This window comes from Homarus americanus, unplaced genomic scaffold (genome assembly GCF_018991925.1).
Source record: "Homarus americanus isolate GMGI-L3 unplaced genomic scaffold, GMGI_Hamer_2.0 scaffold48406, whole genome shotgun sequence".
NCBI lineage: Eukaryota > Metazoa > Arthropoda > Malacostraca > Decapoda > Nephropidae > Homarus > Homarus americanus.
In genome coordinates this window covers 1,154,861-1,168,891 of record NW_024753828.1, presented here as the reverse complement: position 1 = coordinate 1,168,891, position 14,031 = coordinate 1,154,861, and the positions used below count along the sequence as shown (strand labels likewise).

Here is a 14,031-nt window from a genome sequence, read left to right as displayed (position 1 = left end):
CCGTCAATTGTGTATTATTATTATTATGACTGTGACGGGGAATGCTACCTCTGGTCCACCAGGATACTAAAGCAGTCCTAGACTGTTATATTATTTCACACAAAGCCTGTTCAGCGAGCTTATGGCGCCCGTGAACCTCTAATAGGGACTACCCATTATCGCATTAGGTGTGGTCAGAGTAACGTTTACCAAATCTCCCGACCCGAGAAACAGGATCCATATATATTTCATTAGCCCAATAAAGCCTACAAACTGCAGACTAAGCTAAAAATTAATTATATTTCATACATAAGCCTCGCTTCATAATTTTTTAAACATTATTATTGAGATTAGGTTTTACCTTAGTCGAAAAGTAATAAACTCGTACAACAGCAGACCGACATGCAAATTTCATAATACTATCAGCACTGCTGTTAGATCTTAGATCATTGCATATGTGTGTATGGAAAAGTTCCTAAGAATGTCAGCTCTATGTACTTCATATTTCCCAAAGAACGCTTTTATACTGTAGTTTTGGGTTATTTGTCAAGTTGAAGAAGAAAATAGACAGAGAAAAATGAAATAGCGCTACTATACAATACAAGATATTTTCTTTACAAAACATCCAAATAAAAAGGGGTAAATTAAGCTCATTACTATAATGAGATTTATTAGGATAATGAATGTGCAAAGAAGGTCACCTGGGGCAGCCAGCACATCCTCACACCTGGGACTAACAGCATGACACCATCCGTGATTTTCAATCTTGCTTAGTAGCTCCATTAAGCTCACATATCTTGCAATATGTATATGAAACCAGCAATTTGTTATTCTGATCTGTTCTTCAATAAGGCTCATTCTCGATTCATAACAAAAAAAATACAAAATGAAGCTTAGCAGACAGCCGTCTTGAGACTAAAAATTACATTATAATTATATTTTGTTAGAAAATGTACAATAAAAAAGCTTAACAGAAGTGAGTTTTAAATGTTCAAAAGAAACTTCATCGAAAGTAATGATGAGCTGTTTGAAAAAAAAAAGAGAAAAAAGAGAGGATTTAATCAAGAAAAACTGCATAAAAATTAAATTTAACTTATCAATAATAACCGTCCCAAGTTTGGAAATGATTGATTAGAATTAAAAATGCCTCTTTAGTTGTTATGTTTTGCAGGTCAATTGTCCACTGCTGTTGTTACTCAGTTAGCAAACCTTACCATGTTTGGTTTTTCATAAAGGTCAGTATGCACTATTGGTTGCAAATCTGGTAGTGTTCTGCATTATGACTGATTAGTATGCCAAGATTAGTTAATGTAAATCTATTAGGGTTTTTCACAGGTACAGTACCTGTAATAAAAACGTGTTACAGTACCTTTGTAAATATAATTTTCCCCAAAGTCATATTTCATGCACAAACTACCCATTATGCAACCAACAAAAGAGGAGTTTAAGACTTCTGGACACACTTGGTACTATTCACCGTATGCACGTTACATCACCTCCAACGAAATATCTATCACAGTATAGAAAAAGAAAGAGAACTTTGTTGGCATGAAATCATTATATACAGCTTTATATGGTGTAAAATAAGACAAAATCAGCAGTTATGAGCCACAGATGAAGGAAAACCTCAATTAAAAGCTTTTTACGAACTTAATAACTAGAAATGAACATTGATATTTAAAATGTGACAGGTGGCATAAGCAGGACCATAGGTTTTGAAACCCTTCTTTCAGGTACATGTCAACCCATTACTTAATCATTAACATTCACAAGTTAGATAAGAGGCATCAAGCATTAATGCACCATAAACTCAAGTCATTCCTGACAAATTAATATGCTCTGGTAGATGGTGGAGGAGACAGCAGCTGCCCCAATACATGTCAGCAATAGCAAGCTGTTCCAAGTCAGTCAAAAACTTTCTGTAAGAAACTTAATAATTTTACACACTGAGCTTAGCGTAGAGTGTTTTCAAAAAATATTTCAGCAGGTATTAGTAAAAATAAGGTAACTAGAGTGAAATTCCATTAAAAAAGTAGGTAGTCATGAATCTACGTTTAAAATAATCAAGAGGAAATTTGAGGTAATTACCAATGGTATTGGGGTTTGTCTGTAAATAATGTTAGGAATCCATAGGAAAGTGAAGCATCAGCAAGCAATGTGAGAGTAATTATAGCCATCAATATATTACATTACATCTACAATTTACTGTAACTCATAACATAGGCTACGTTTTATTTTCAATTTTACATTTATACTTTTCATTTTAAAAAGAGCATAATGTTGCTGATCATGACAAGGTACATGCAGGTAATAACTCTTAAAATGACAGTAGCACAGAGCTGAAGAGCTGCTGGCTCAAATTCTGTATTTGGGATGGTGCAGCTGAGAACAAACATCCTGCAGCTCAAAATTGCTGAACATATCACAATAGTGGTAAAATTTGAATTCTTGTAACCTGCTGAGCATCAATGATCCCAGTAGGGTTTGTTAGCACATTACGAAACCATTAATCAATGTGGAGTGGTGGGTGTAGTAGCATATCAAATTACATATTAAAATAATTCATTTATAATTGGATTTGAATCCTTGACCACAGGAAAAAAAAAAGAATTATGCAATTTATAAATACAAGCAGCACTATCATACATTCCACCATAAAACTATTTGAGCAGCCAGCGTTCACATCAAACCACAACAGGCGCCCACTGAGGGAAGCTGGAATGAGCGGGCCCCAGACATATATTTATACCTGGCCCAAAGCGACTGTTCAATTAAAATCGCCGGCAGATAATCGTTTTGGGGGTCACAGGCATTGCAGTCAGCTTCTGTTTCGGACTGATCGCCATCGGCAAAATTTGAGCAACTGTATGATCACAAACCTGTAGAAACCAATTACATTAGTATCATTATATCCGTAAAGGGGTTACAAAAAAAAGGCAAAACTATCATGATGTCACTTTCAATACAATTGACTAGCTCCCAGCCTAATATTAGATTTACACTGTGTTGCTCATCATATAACATTGGCAATTAATATCCATCTTCAGGTTCATACAGTAGAGTACACCATGCAGGAGAAAATGAAGGTAGGCAGCAGAAAGTAATTAAATCTCCACTTTAGTTAACGCAGACTGCGCCTAATGGCACATATGCATCAAAACTGCTCAAAGGCTGCTCCTTAACATCCTAGAACTGGTTTATAATATTTCACTTTGCCAGGAAAAGCCATATCTATGTTATCAGTAATCACAAAGTAATCTATCACTAGATTGCCAAGTAAGCAAATAGGTCAGTAAAAACTACTTGTAAACTATGGGTAGACACACAACATAGTGTTGAAGAGTCACTCTCACCAAAGAAGGGAGTTTTCCCCCTGCCAAACACTGCAATCACACATATTCACAAATTTAAACAAATTTCCTATTCTCTGTTTTAATATGTAATTATTGTTTCAAGATCCTTGGGCTTTTGTTAAAATTTTGTGCCATAATTGTCATAGGCATTATGTACTTTTCTTTTATTAAAACGGCGTAAAGCTATATTCTTAATTATTCACTGTTTGGCATATCTGATTTCCTACATACCTGAAAATCAATTGATCATTAATATTAGCTTACAGACTTTTGTTCCCCGCCTTGCTCTTTGTCAGTATATCTTTGAATGATCGGTCTTGTGATACTCGGATCATTCAACTGTTCTTTAAGACCGAACTTCTGCACATCTTTCTCACTGATTCACAACCTCCCTTTTCTAATATATTACATAGGAGGCTCAGACTTTGGAGAAGATGCTCGAAATTCTGTGTCTCTACTGCAACAGTATACAAATTGAGGGGGTTTAACTTAGAACCAAGTCAAGCTTTCAAGGTGCGAATTAAAGCGACTCCTCACCAACTGCATTGTGCAGAGCGCAATGCAGAACACAGATGCCTTGCGTACACAGGATTCTTTGTTGTCATATGCCTGGAGAGAAAAGTAAAGAAAATTAATGAACTCTGTACAATTATAACATTTCATCTCATTCATAATGTATTCACTTTGCACAATTTCTTTAGCAGACACCACCCCATAACCTGAAAAGCCAATTACTGAAGACAGAAAAACACCCATAACTTCAATTAACTGTTATAGGCGCGAGTAGTCAACAAATTTGCGCTTAGTGAGCGGAGCCAGAGTCTGTAAAGAACTGCGACAAGCAGGGAAACAAGTGTTGCGGCCAAGTTATTTAGAGTGTCGGTTGTGTGCCTCGCGTACAGGTAGACCTCTACTCATCCGAGTTGACCTACAGTTATTTTATCTTTTCGTGGATTTAATCATCATGTCTGCCTCTGCAACATTCTCTCTGAAGTCCTCTATCACCAGCAAAAGACGAAAAAGCTAAAACCTTGCCTGGGGTACTTGCAGTTACTCCATCGCATAGATACTGCCATCTCCATGCTTACCATTTGTGAGGATTTTAAAATCTCCACAGCCTATGACATCAAAAAGATTAAGGAAAAGCTTTGTATAAACGGCCCCTCAGCAAGAAAGTATGAAGAGCATTCCAGAGTCGAAGAAAAGGATGAAACAACTCAAGTATGGGGCTGAAACATCTTCAAGTGGTACAAATAGGAAAGGTCTGAAGGTGTACCCATAAAGGTGTGGATATGCAAAATGCTGCTTCCCATTTTGCTGAGCACCTTAACATTCAAGATTTCAAGGCAAGTGCTGGCTGGCTCAACAAGTTAAAAAATTGCCACTATTTATGTGACAGTAAGGTTGTTGGTGAAATGCTGTGCTAATCTTGGCAGTATTCAGCCATTCAGGAAGTTCCTCACTGCTCTCATTAACACTCTGGATTGCCTGAAATTTTATTTAATAAGCCTGTCACTCGCCAAGTTTGGAGTCCTCAGAATGACCAGAAATCTGCGAAGATATTTTTTTCCTGAGCATTATTCATTGGCTAAGATATTGTCAAGTATTTATTCAAGTGGTAGCGCCTACATTAAAGGCATGGGCAAGGCCATCAAACATCATGGACAAGCTTCCCGTCCACTATAGTGCTAACAAAGATGAAAACGGTTTCGCAGGAAATATTTTACTTGTGGTTCCACAAGCAATTTGTACTCAGGTGAGAAAATTCCAAGTGGCACAGCTTTTGACCGGTCTCAGGAAATGAAGGCTCACGCTATTTTGACAATGCTCCAGCCATCCTGCTGTGCAAGGAGAAACCCGGCAACAAGCACAGCGTGGTAGATACAAGCATGATTAGGGGTGATTGAGCTGCACGAGGCATTACACAAACACACAGATGAAAGAGTGTTTGGTGGTCTTGAAGGTAGTAGCATTGAAAAAGACACATGAGGAATGCACACTTTAGAAAACATGGGTGAAACAACAAAGAAGTGCATTTATTTGTTTAACTGGGCTGAGGCATGAGGACAGGTGACTGGCCTCACTTTGTCCAATACCCGACAAAGCTGCTGCATATTTGAATGTAGAGGTTGGTTGCGGATCGCGCACTTCACAGAATTGGTGAACAGAAGTGACTGAGGAAAATGTAATGGGTGGCTAGAAATGAAAGCTGAGGATCAGGCTACATCGCCAAGGAAGTAAGAAGAAATTGTGACTAGTGACGTACCTAATGACAAAGCAAGGCTGATGAAAATACAAAGATGTGGCTGCATATTAAAAAAAAAATGTCAAAGATGTGGGAGTGTTTGAATGATGTATTTGGATTGGCTGGGTGAGGAGCATGGGGAGATGCAGAAATAAAATTCACAGTCGTGACTTGTGGGACCATGTAAGATCAACCATCAGCATACCCACTTCAAACAACCCCAGATCTAAAGGTTTTTAAAGCATATCATATTAAAAGACACAGAAATACTTCAAAAAGCAAAGTGACTGTACTTGCACCGTTGTGCTGAGGCGAAGACACCTCAGACACTGACACAATATCGTTACCCTCCACCAGTGGCTATGTTCTTCCTCCAACCTCAGGAGCTCAGAATGCAGTTTTACACCACAATCAGTGACATTTGTGTTGCCTGAACATTTCATATCTTCTAAATGCTTGTAAGGTATTACTGTACAGATAGTGTTAGCGGTTATGTACAAAGCGTGCTTCGCAGTCTTAAGTTTGCCAGAATAATTATTTACAGTGCTTGAAAAAGTGTTGCACAGTATGTATAAAATTAATACAGCAGTGTTACGTTTGCCTCCAATACAATTTACTGGCCTGGTACTGCACGTGCCTGTGAAGTGTTGCACACAATACAGTATACAATACAGTTCATCTACTAATACTGTACTGTACAAGGTTATCAAGAAATCACCCGTAGCTGTTGGTGCTCATCAAGAAATTGCCCCTTGCTGTTGGTAAGTACCTAATTCAACTCTATTTTTATTTCATTACATACATTCAGTATACAGTATTATATGCACATTACTGATGTCGGCAAATTTGATTACTTGGCAAGATTTTAGTTCCATATGTGCCGAGTTATGGGGGTTTTACTGGAATTTTATTTCAATGATCTATAAGGTTTCTGATAATAAGAGCGGTTATGGAGTTCTGAGTAAACACAAAATACACTGCCACGTTCGTAGAAGGTGATCACGGTATATATAATTTCTGGCAAGGTTTGAGAGTCCTGCTATAATAGCGATGAGATAAGTTTATTTCTACTCTAGAAACAGAACGCCATTTGCAATGGCATCACCAGCAATTTCCCCTTGAGCGATGTTCTCCAACAAATTCACTGCTGCAGTCAGAGGTACTACAAGGATGGCCTCTACAGACCCAAATGCATTTAGGTAAGTTTTAAGGGTGTTTTTTAGCGGTCTAAATCATGGACATTTTGTAAGTGAAGATATGTGCCGTGAAAAGCAACTTATGGACATAAAACACTCCCATGTTCACACCAGCTCCTTTGTCATGTATTCTTTCCTGATACTCTCTCTTCTTTTCCTGTGCATTTACAGAGTATATCAGTACTAGATGGAGATACCAATCAATTTAGAAGTAATGACATTGTTTGGACTTTGTCTTGAGAATGCATTGAGATATATATCATCATTTATAGTAATTCATGGGTAAATTTTACTTTAAATACCATAACTATTTGGATGTTTAGATTCGAGACAGGCTATAGTGGTAGAAATTTTAAGTTTTGGTCATCCCTGTACTTAGACAAGCAGGGCTATGTTATTTTATGATGGTTTGCGATGTATTATGAACGATTTTGACCTTCATTTCTATCAGAAATCTACTAGTTTTGAGTTACTAACCCCCATACGCTGCCGATGAATGTTAAGCTAACCTTATAACTCATCATACCCTAACCTGTATTTTCTTATGCGATCAAAAATGTTTTGTGACAAAAAATCCCGAAGAGATAATTTGTCTTATTGTTTAAACTACTTAATCATAGTTAGAAACTTGGTTTCCCCACATGACCAAAATAATACAAAATTTTTGGAATGTTTGCTACTATGGGGAATTTGTAGTAGGGGCAGCAAATATCCATTGAATTAGTTATTCGTAGCCAATATTTATATATTCAATACGGTCATGCGCGGTTAATGTCTAGATACGTTCTTGGAAGCGTGGCGTTAACGAAATGGGCGTTGTCGATCATCACATAAACTTTTAATTATACTTGCATTAGCCATGTGGAATACTATATCACATTACATATACACTTTACTCTTAAATCACTACTGTAATGTGATACATGTGATTAATTTTTATCTCTTGTGCAAAATACATAGCGTTTATATTAAAAATTATTCACTGTTTTACAAGAGTTCAACAGCGCCCGAGCAGATGGGGAGAGAGAGGGTGGGAGGCGGCCGAGGGTGCGTGGGGGGAGGAGGTAATGCGTTTGACAGTTGGCACAGGCTGGGGTCTAGCAGCGTGTATATTTATCAGTTCTTAGGTGACTAAGCTTCTCTCTTATAAAAAGCCAGTGAAATGACCTGGGTGAATATAATTAACATGGCTGAGTTCTTGTAACATACTGATTGATTTGAATATAAACATGCTATAATTTGCACTAGACAAAACAATTTTAGTACGTAATCAAATTAGGTACATGTGCCTCAGCTTTGCACTAAGAAATCTATGTAAATCTACCCAAAAATACAGTTGAAAAACTTTTTTTATAAAATGTACCACAGTACTGTACACTAATGTACAACAATTTTTTATCTCTTGTGAGCAAAATATACCAAGCGTTTATATTCAAATTATTGGCTGTCTTGCAAGTTCAGCAATGCAAATTATAATCTCTAACTTTAGTCTGGTATTATATATGATAAAACTGTAAGCCTAAAAAGCTGTGAGAAGCGGGGGACTGTGAGGAGCTAGCCGCCACCCAGGCGAGGGGTTGGGGGGAATGGGGGGTTGAGGCTAGATATGTCCTAATTACAGCAAATGTGTTATTGTCAATTTGTAGGTGAAAGATTTTTATCCTCAATAGATGTAGGTTAACATTTCACCTGTAGGCAAATGCTTTTTGGGGGGCACGGGCGTATATGCGCGTCCGGGGCGTTAACCCGGCATGACTGTCTGGGGCGTTAACGGTAGCATGACTGTATGCGCGCATTTCTGTGTTGCACAGTAAAGCACAAATAATTATCTAATAATATTTATTTACAGAGCCGATCAGCCGAGAAGGTTGGACAACTACTTCCAGGGTTCATCAAAGCAGATGAAAGAAATTTACCAAAAGTAGATCATCTGATCATCTCAAGCCCATCCCCTGGCCATGGTCCTTCCACAACATTAAATACAGACATCAGTGCTGAAAACTTACATTTTCCAGACATGAAATAGAGAACAGTGATGAAAATTTACATGTTGGAGTTATCGGTCTTTTGCATCATTTGGCACCCAGTAAGTACATACACACAATGATACTTGAGCAGTAATTTATTCTAACCTAAAAATAAGATATGCCTGTGTATATCAACATTGTATATGGCCACAAGTCCTGTATTTCTGCTGGTAACACCACATACACCACAGCTGACTGCCTCCAGGCTCCTGCTCGGAGGCTAGAGCCAACCTGTGATGACATCCAATTACAGAGCTTTTAAGCAGTCACATGACATTTTAGCTACTTTAACCCTTATTTGTTTACACTTTTTGGCCCAATTTATTGAAAAATATTATTACCATAATTGAATTTAAGCGTTTTCTTTATCCATTGATCTGCCACCTTAAGAAAAAATTCCGACCGACAACTCGTCTATAATAATAAACAATTACTTATACTATATAATTTTTTTCCAACTCTTTCAAGCCTATTCTGCATGATGGCCAGAATTAAGAATAGAAACAAACTCTCCTAGAAATCGATGTGTTTTGCTACCATATTCCTCTTTCACAAGACCCCAAGTGTCTATCTAGAGTACTTGTCACTTCAAACAACCTATCAGATACAATGATCTCTGGTAGATCACCATGTTACTACTTCCTGAATGCCCGTCTCCCTTATTTCTAGTTATTGTCCTTCATCCAATCCTTTCATCTCCTTGGTATTCCCTTCTTCATCCAACTCTGAATTGTAAACTATTTTTACCAGTCTTTAAATTATTAACTTCTCAAAAATATTCAAACACCCTAAATAAATCCTGAATCATTCTCTACCAATGTTTCTTTCATCACATCTACTGGGTACCTATTTCTTAAATTCTTATTCTTTGCATCCTATTAAACCAAAAAATTTGCTTTCTGCCACACCATTTATATCACTTCAAATTTACTCTTACTCTTTGCATCTGGGGTCCATGGTTCACACACATAATACTGTACAGTGGTCCTCGGTGCGCGAGCGGTTCGATTAACGAAATTTAGGTTGCGGTGGCTCCCATAAGGATTTTCAGTTCGATTAACGGAGCAAACCCGATCAGCGAAATCTAGCGACAAACCGCGTTTTGTTGTGCGCATCAGCTGATCAGCTGTCGGCCAGTCGTAATACAGTAATCAGTTCTATGTTTACATTGGTTTCCAGTGGAGTAAATATCAAGAAAGTTAGATCTCTTGAATCTTTCTGCATTTTTAAATTAAAATTATTAGTCATTCTGAAATTTGTAGTTAACACATTGATAATATATACAGTACAGGGAACAGTTTTGTGCACCAATCAGCTGATTGAATTACCCAACAAACTTCTCAGTTTTGCTTTGTTTGAGTGGAGTGAACATCAGTTTGATGGTCTCTTGAGCTGTTTTTGCATTTTTACATTAAAATTATTGGTCATTCTGAAATTTAGTTAACCTATTGATATACAGTGCAGAAAATATTATGAAACTACGAAGAAGGCATTAGAACCAATGCACTTTGTAAAGAATATGGCATGTCATCATGCGACTGCCTCTACCATCAACTGTTTGATATGTAAACAAAGCTGCGAGGAATCGACATACACACCTCAGAGTAAGTTAAAAATATAGTACAGTGGTCCTCGGTTAGTTAACAAGCACAATTCGTTCAGAAGGGTTTTCGTTAACCGAAAAATTCATTAACGAAACCATTGTTTCCAATGGGTTTTTCACGATGATAGTAACTCACCGAAAATTACATACAAACTAAAAACAAAGTACACACTTACTTTGAGGAGTGTGCATCTAGAAGGCTCCTGGTTGATGATGATGATGATGGGAATTAGAATGGGGGGTGGAGGAGAAGAGGGGAGAAGATTAGGCATTGGGGTGGAAGAGAAGTCACCCCATGCATACGGCCCCTACACCATAAAATTTTGGTTCACTTGGTGTAATTCAAGATTATTTTCTTTTAAATCAACACTGCACTGCGCTATATATTATTATCAATGTGTAAAATATATTTCAAATTGACCAATAATTTGACTGGAAACACAGAAAAAAGCATTTATGTTGAGTCTCAAACAAGATGTTCCTTCCTCTGAACTGTAGTAAACAAACTGGCGCCAAACTTGTGGTGTGTTGAGTGGCTGTTTGGTGCACAAAAAACTAGTTCCCTGTGCTTCAATTATGTTCAATAATTGTTAAAATGACCAAAAATTTTAAATTAAACTTTTAAAATTATTGAATAGTACAACCTTCTTGATATTTACTAAAATGGTAAGGAATTTAAGCCTAAAACTGATTACTGTATTGTAGAACTAATACTACTACAGCTGGTGGGCAGCAGTACAGGCGAAAACATGTTGGAAAAAATTTGTAAGGAATTAGATTAACGAGGGTTTGCTCGTTAACGAAGTGAAAGAATCTTATGGAAGTCGTTAACGGTATTTCGTTAACCGAGATCACTGTATTCTATTGTTTTATTTATTATTGCACAGCATACTGTACAGTACAGTACTGTATTTGGATTTTATATTTAGCGTTTTGTAAATTCTATTACGGTATACAGTACTTGTGTACAGTACTGTATATACTTTTCTGTGAGTTAAGGACAATTACCCAATATCCCATTGAAATAATAGATTAGAGTTAACAAATTTTAGGTTGACCGAGCGACTCTGTGGAACAAACTGCTTAGTGTTGTTAGATTGAGGATCGCACAGCCACTATAATGTAAATCAGTCATAGTCTATATTTAGATGATTTTGTTTCCATACATTTCTCAATGGACCAATTACCATATTTTATGGCATATAAGATGCACTTTTTTGTCTGAAAAATATCCAAAAAAATTTGGACTGCATCCTATATGTGAAGTTGCAGTCTCCCATAAGCTAATGAATACCCAGTTGCTGTTTCCAGTAGGCTAAAGTCCTACCTAGCAACTCAGAATTAAAATAAGATTATTGTTTACTTAAATACAGTATCAGTGGGGTATGCTATACTTAATTTAAGTGGTTCTAGAACCTTGTTTGTTATAGCATTAGATTCGTTATAGGATTAATCAGTTCAGGCCCCTGATAAGCCACTTAACACTGAAAATATAATATAAATTTGCAAAAATTGGCAAAAAGTGCATATATATGCATCTAAACCCCTAAGGGAAATAAGAATATCATTAATATTTGTAATGAAAAAAGACAATAAATTATAGAAAAATGCATTATAGGAGTTTAAGTTAGATTTATAGCATTCTCAATTTTATAAGGTAAAACGTTAGATTTATATGAATATTAAGTGAGTGGAATCCATTCGTTATAGCATACCCCACTGTATTATTACTTTTAATTAATTAAAATAAATAATTATTCTAAATGTAAAAGCTGGATTTATAACAACTGTACTGATGATGATAACCTGAGACGATTAATGTCTATAAGGCAGACACCCAACTCTTCAGACGTAGCTAAGCAGTAACCATTTCTGAACTTTTAAAAGTATTACAATCTATTAATGCCATATCTGCAACATTTATTTAAAAAAAAAATACCTGATCCTGATATAAATGAAGATTTACAGATAACTTTCTTTTCACATTTGCATTTGTTAACCTTGCTGGCAGCACTGTAGCTAAGTTAGACTCGTCAATGTAACCACCAGGCTACTGGGCAAAGCTGTGAGGAGTTATGGTTGTTTTTCAACTCGTATTTTTCGGTGGAATATCTGAAACTTTCTTCATTTATTTTTACTTGATTTACATGCACACACCATACTACATACAATGTAGAAAAATTAAAAAGGAAAATAATTGTCAAAGAATTGAAACTTATGTAAAGGGAATATACATTTCTATGTTCTTTGGGTTAAGCTGCCTCAGTGGGGGAGTGGAGGGAGGGTCATGCGGTGGGGAGGGCGTCTTGGGGAGTCTGCAGAGGTAGCGCCCTTGCTGGTCTGCATTGCTATGGTGAAGCAGTGAGTGTTTGCAAATGGCAATTGTGTTAAACATTCATTTGACTTTTATTTACTGGTTTGGCAATACAGTATATTTTGTTGTAGCTTATTTATTGGTATTATTTTTATTAATTCCTCACATTTATTGGTACTGTACATATTCTTTTAAGAAAACTATGGCTACAGGAGGAAACACATTTTTTCCCAAAATATTCCTAGTGGAAATGCGGCGCTTCTTATAACAAGGCATCATCATATGCTGCTTGTAAAATCTGGTGCTACCCTTTCATTACAACCTATTCTTCATCACATACTATTCCATTTGCTGACAAATCTGCTCTCATATATCTGAAATGACTCTCTTCTCCATTCATATTTAAACATTCATTTCTCTCTGTCTCCTATTTCCACTTACTTTCATCATGTCACTTTTGTTCACACTCACTTTTAACTTTCTTCAAGTATAGTCAGCTGCATTTAAACTTGGTACAGTGGCTGGCATGTTTCTCGAGATGTGGTAACTAAGTGTTTAAATATATGTTGGACTCCAGAAACCCGGCGACCAGAAGCGAGATTTTGCTATACGTTGGGTTGGGTTGGGTTCGGGTAAAATCCAAATGCAAAATTTTGCTTTCTAGTTATTTTGAAAACAACCACAATCTTGTTGTGGTCGCTTTTCATTTAACTTATATATACATTGTAGTAATGAAACATCTAGATGAATGACTTGAGGAAACATCTTAATAGTGGTCAGCCCTCACAACTTGGTGAACCTTCCCTCTGTCCTGACATCCCATATGCCATCAACCTCATCAAACAGATTGCCAATGGGAGGCAATAAAAATGAGTGTGTGTTGTGTGTTAGTGGTGGGGTGAACTAGCCTTGGGAACCTATTGTGAGACACAAAATAAAAACCTGCAAAAGGCAACATGGAGGGAGAAAAAGGGCCCTAAGCACCCCTAGTTCCTTGGGTCCTTGCTGCCTATAGCCAATGATCTCTTACTAACAAACTCATTTCACTATTGGTTCAGAAATAAAAAAAATAATAATAACTGAGAATTTAATTATTATATGTTGCAGCTGTGAAAATCTTCCAGGTTTATAGCACCTGTGGGTTGTATAAAAGAGACTTACTCTTACCTTAATCAGTCAGGCATGATTTCTGGCATAGCTGCAGCCACAATAGATGGTTGATGAGCCTCAACCAGTTTATTGAGCATTTTGATGGCTGCTTGGTTGACTGGGTACTCGCCCATCTGAATAAGTGGCTTTAAGACACGAATAACC

The 14,031-nt window shown here is 36.9% G+C and overlaps 1 protein-coding gene across 1 annotated transcript in view; it reads right to left on the bottom strand.

Annotated features, from left to right (window-relative positions):
* Window positions 1–3,861: 3,861 nt before the first annotated feature.
* Window positions 3,862–14,031, bottom strand: part of LOC121855486 (CLIP-associating protein 2-like) — a gene marked incomplete at its 5' end in the record, with an annotated part of 10,622 nt that continues 452 nt past the window's right edge. Inside the window, 2 exon segments of the mRNA XM_042350461.1 lie at window positions 3,862–3,941; window positions 13,885–14,031. The exon segment at window positions 13,885–14,031 is cut by the window's right edge and continues 41 nt beyond it. Coding sequence (XP_042206395.1) covers window positions 13,890–14,031 — 142 coding nt within the window.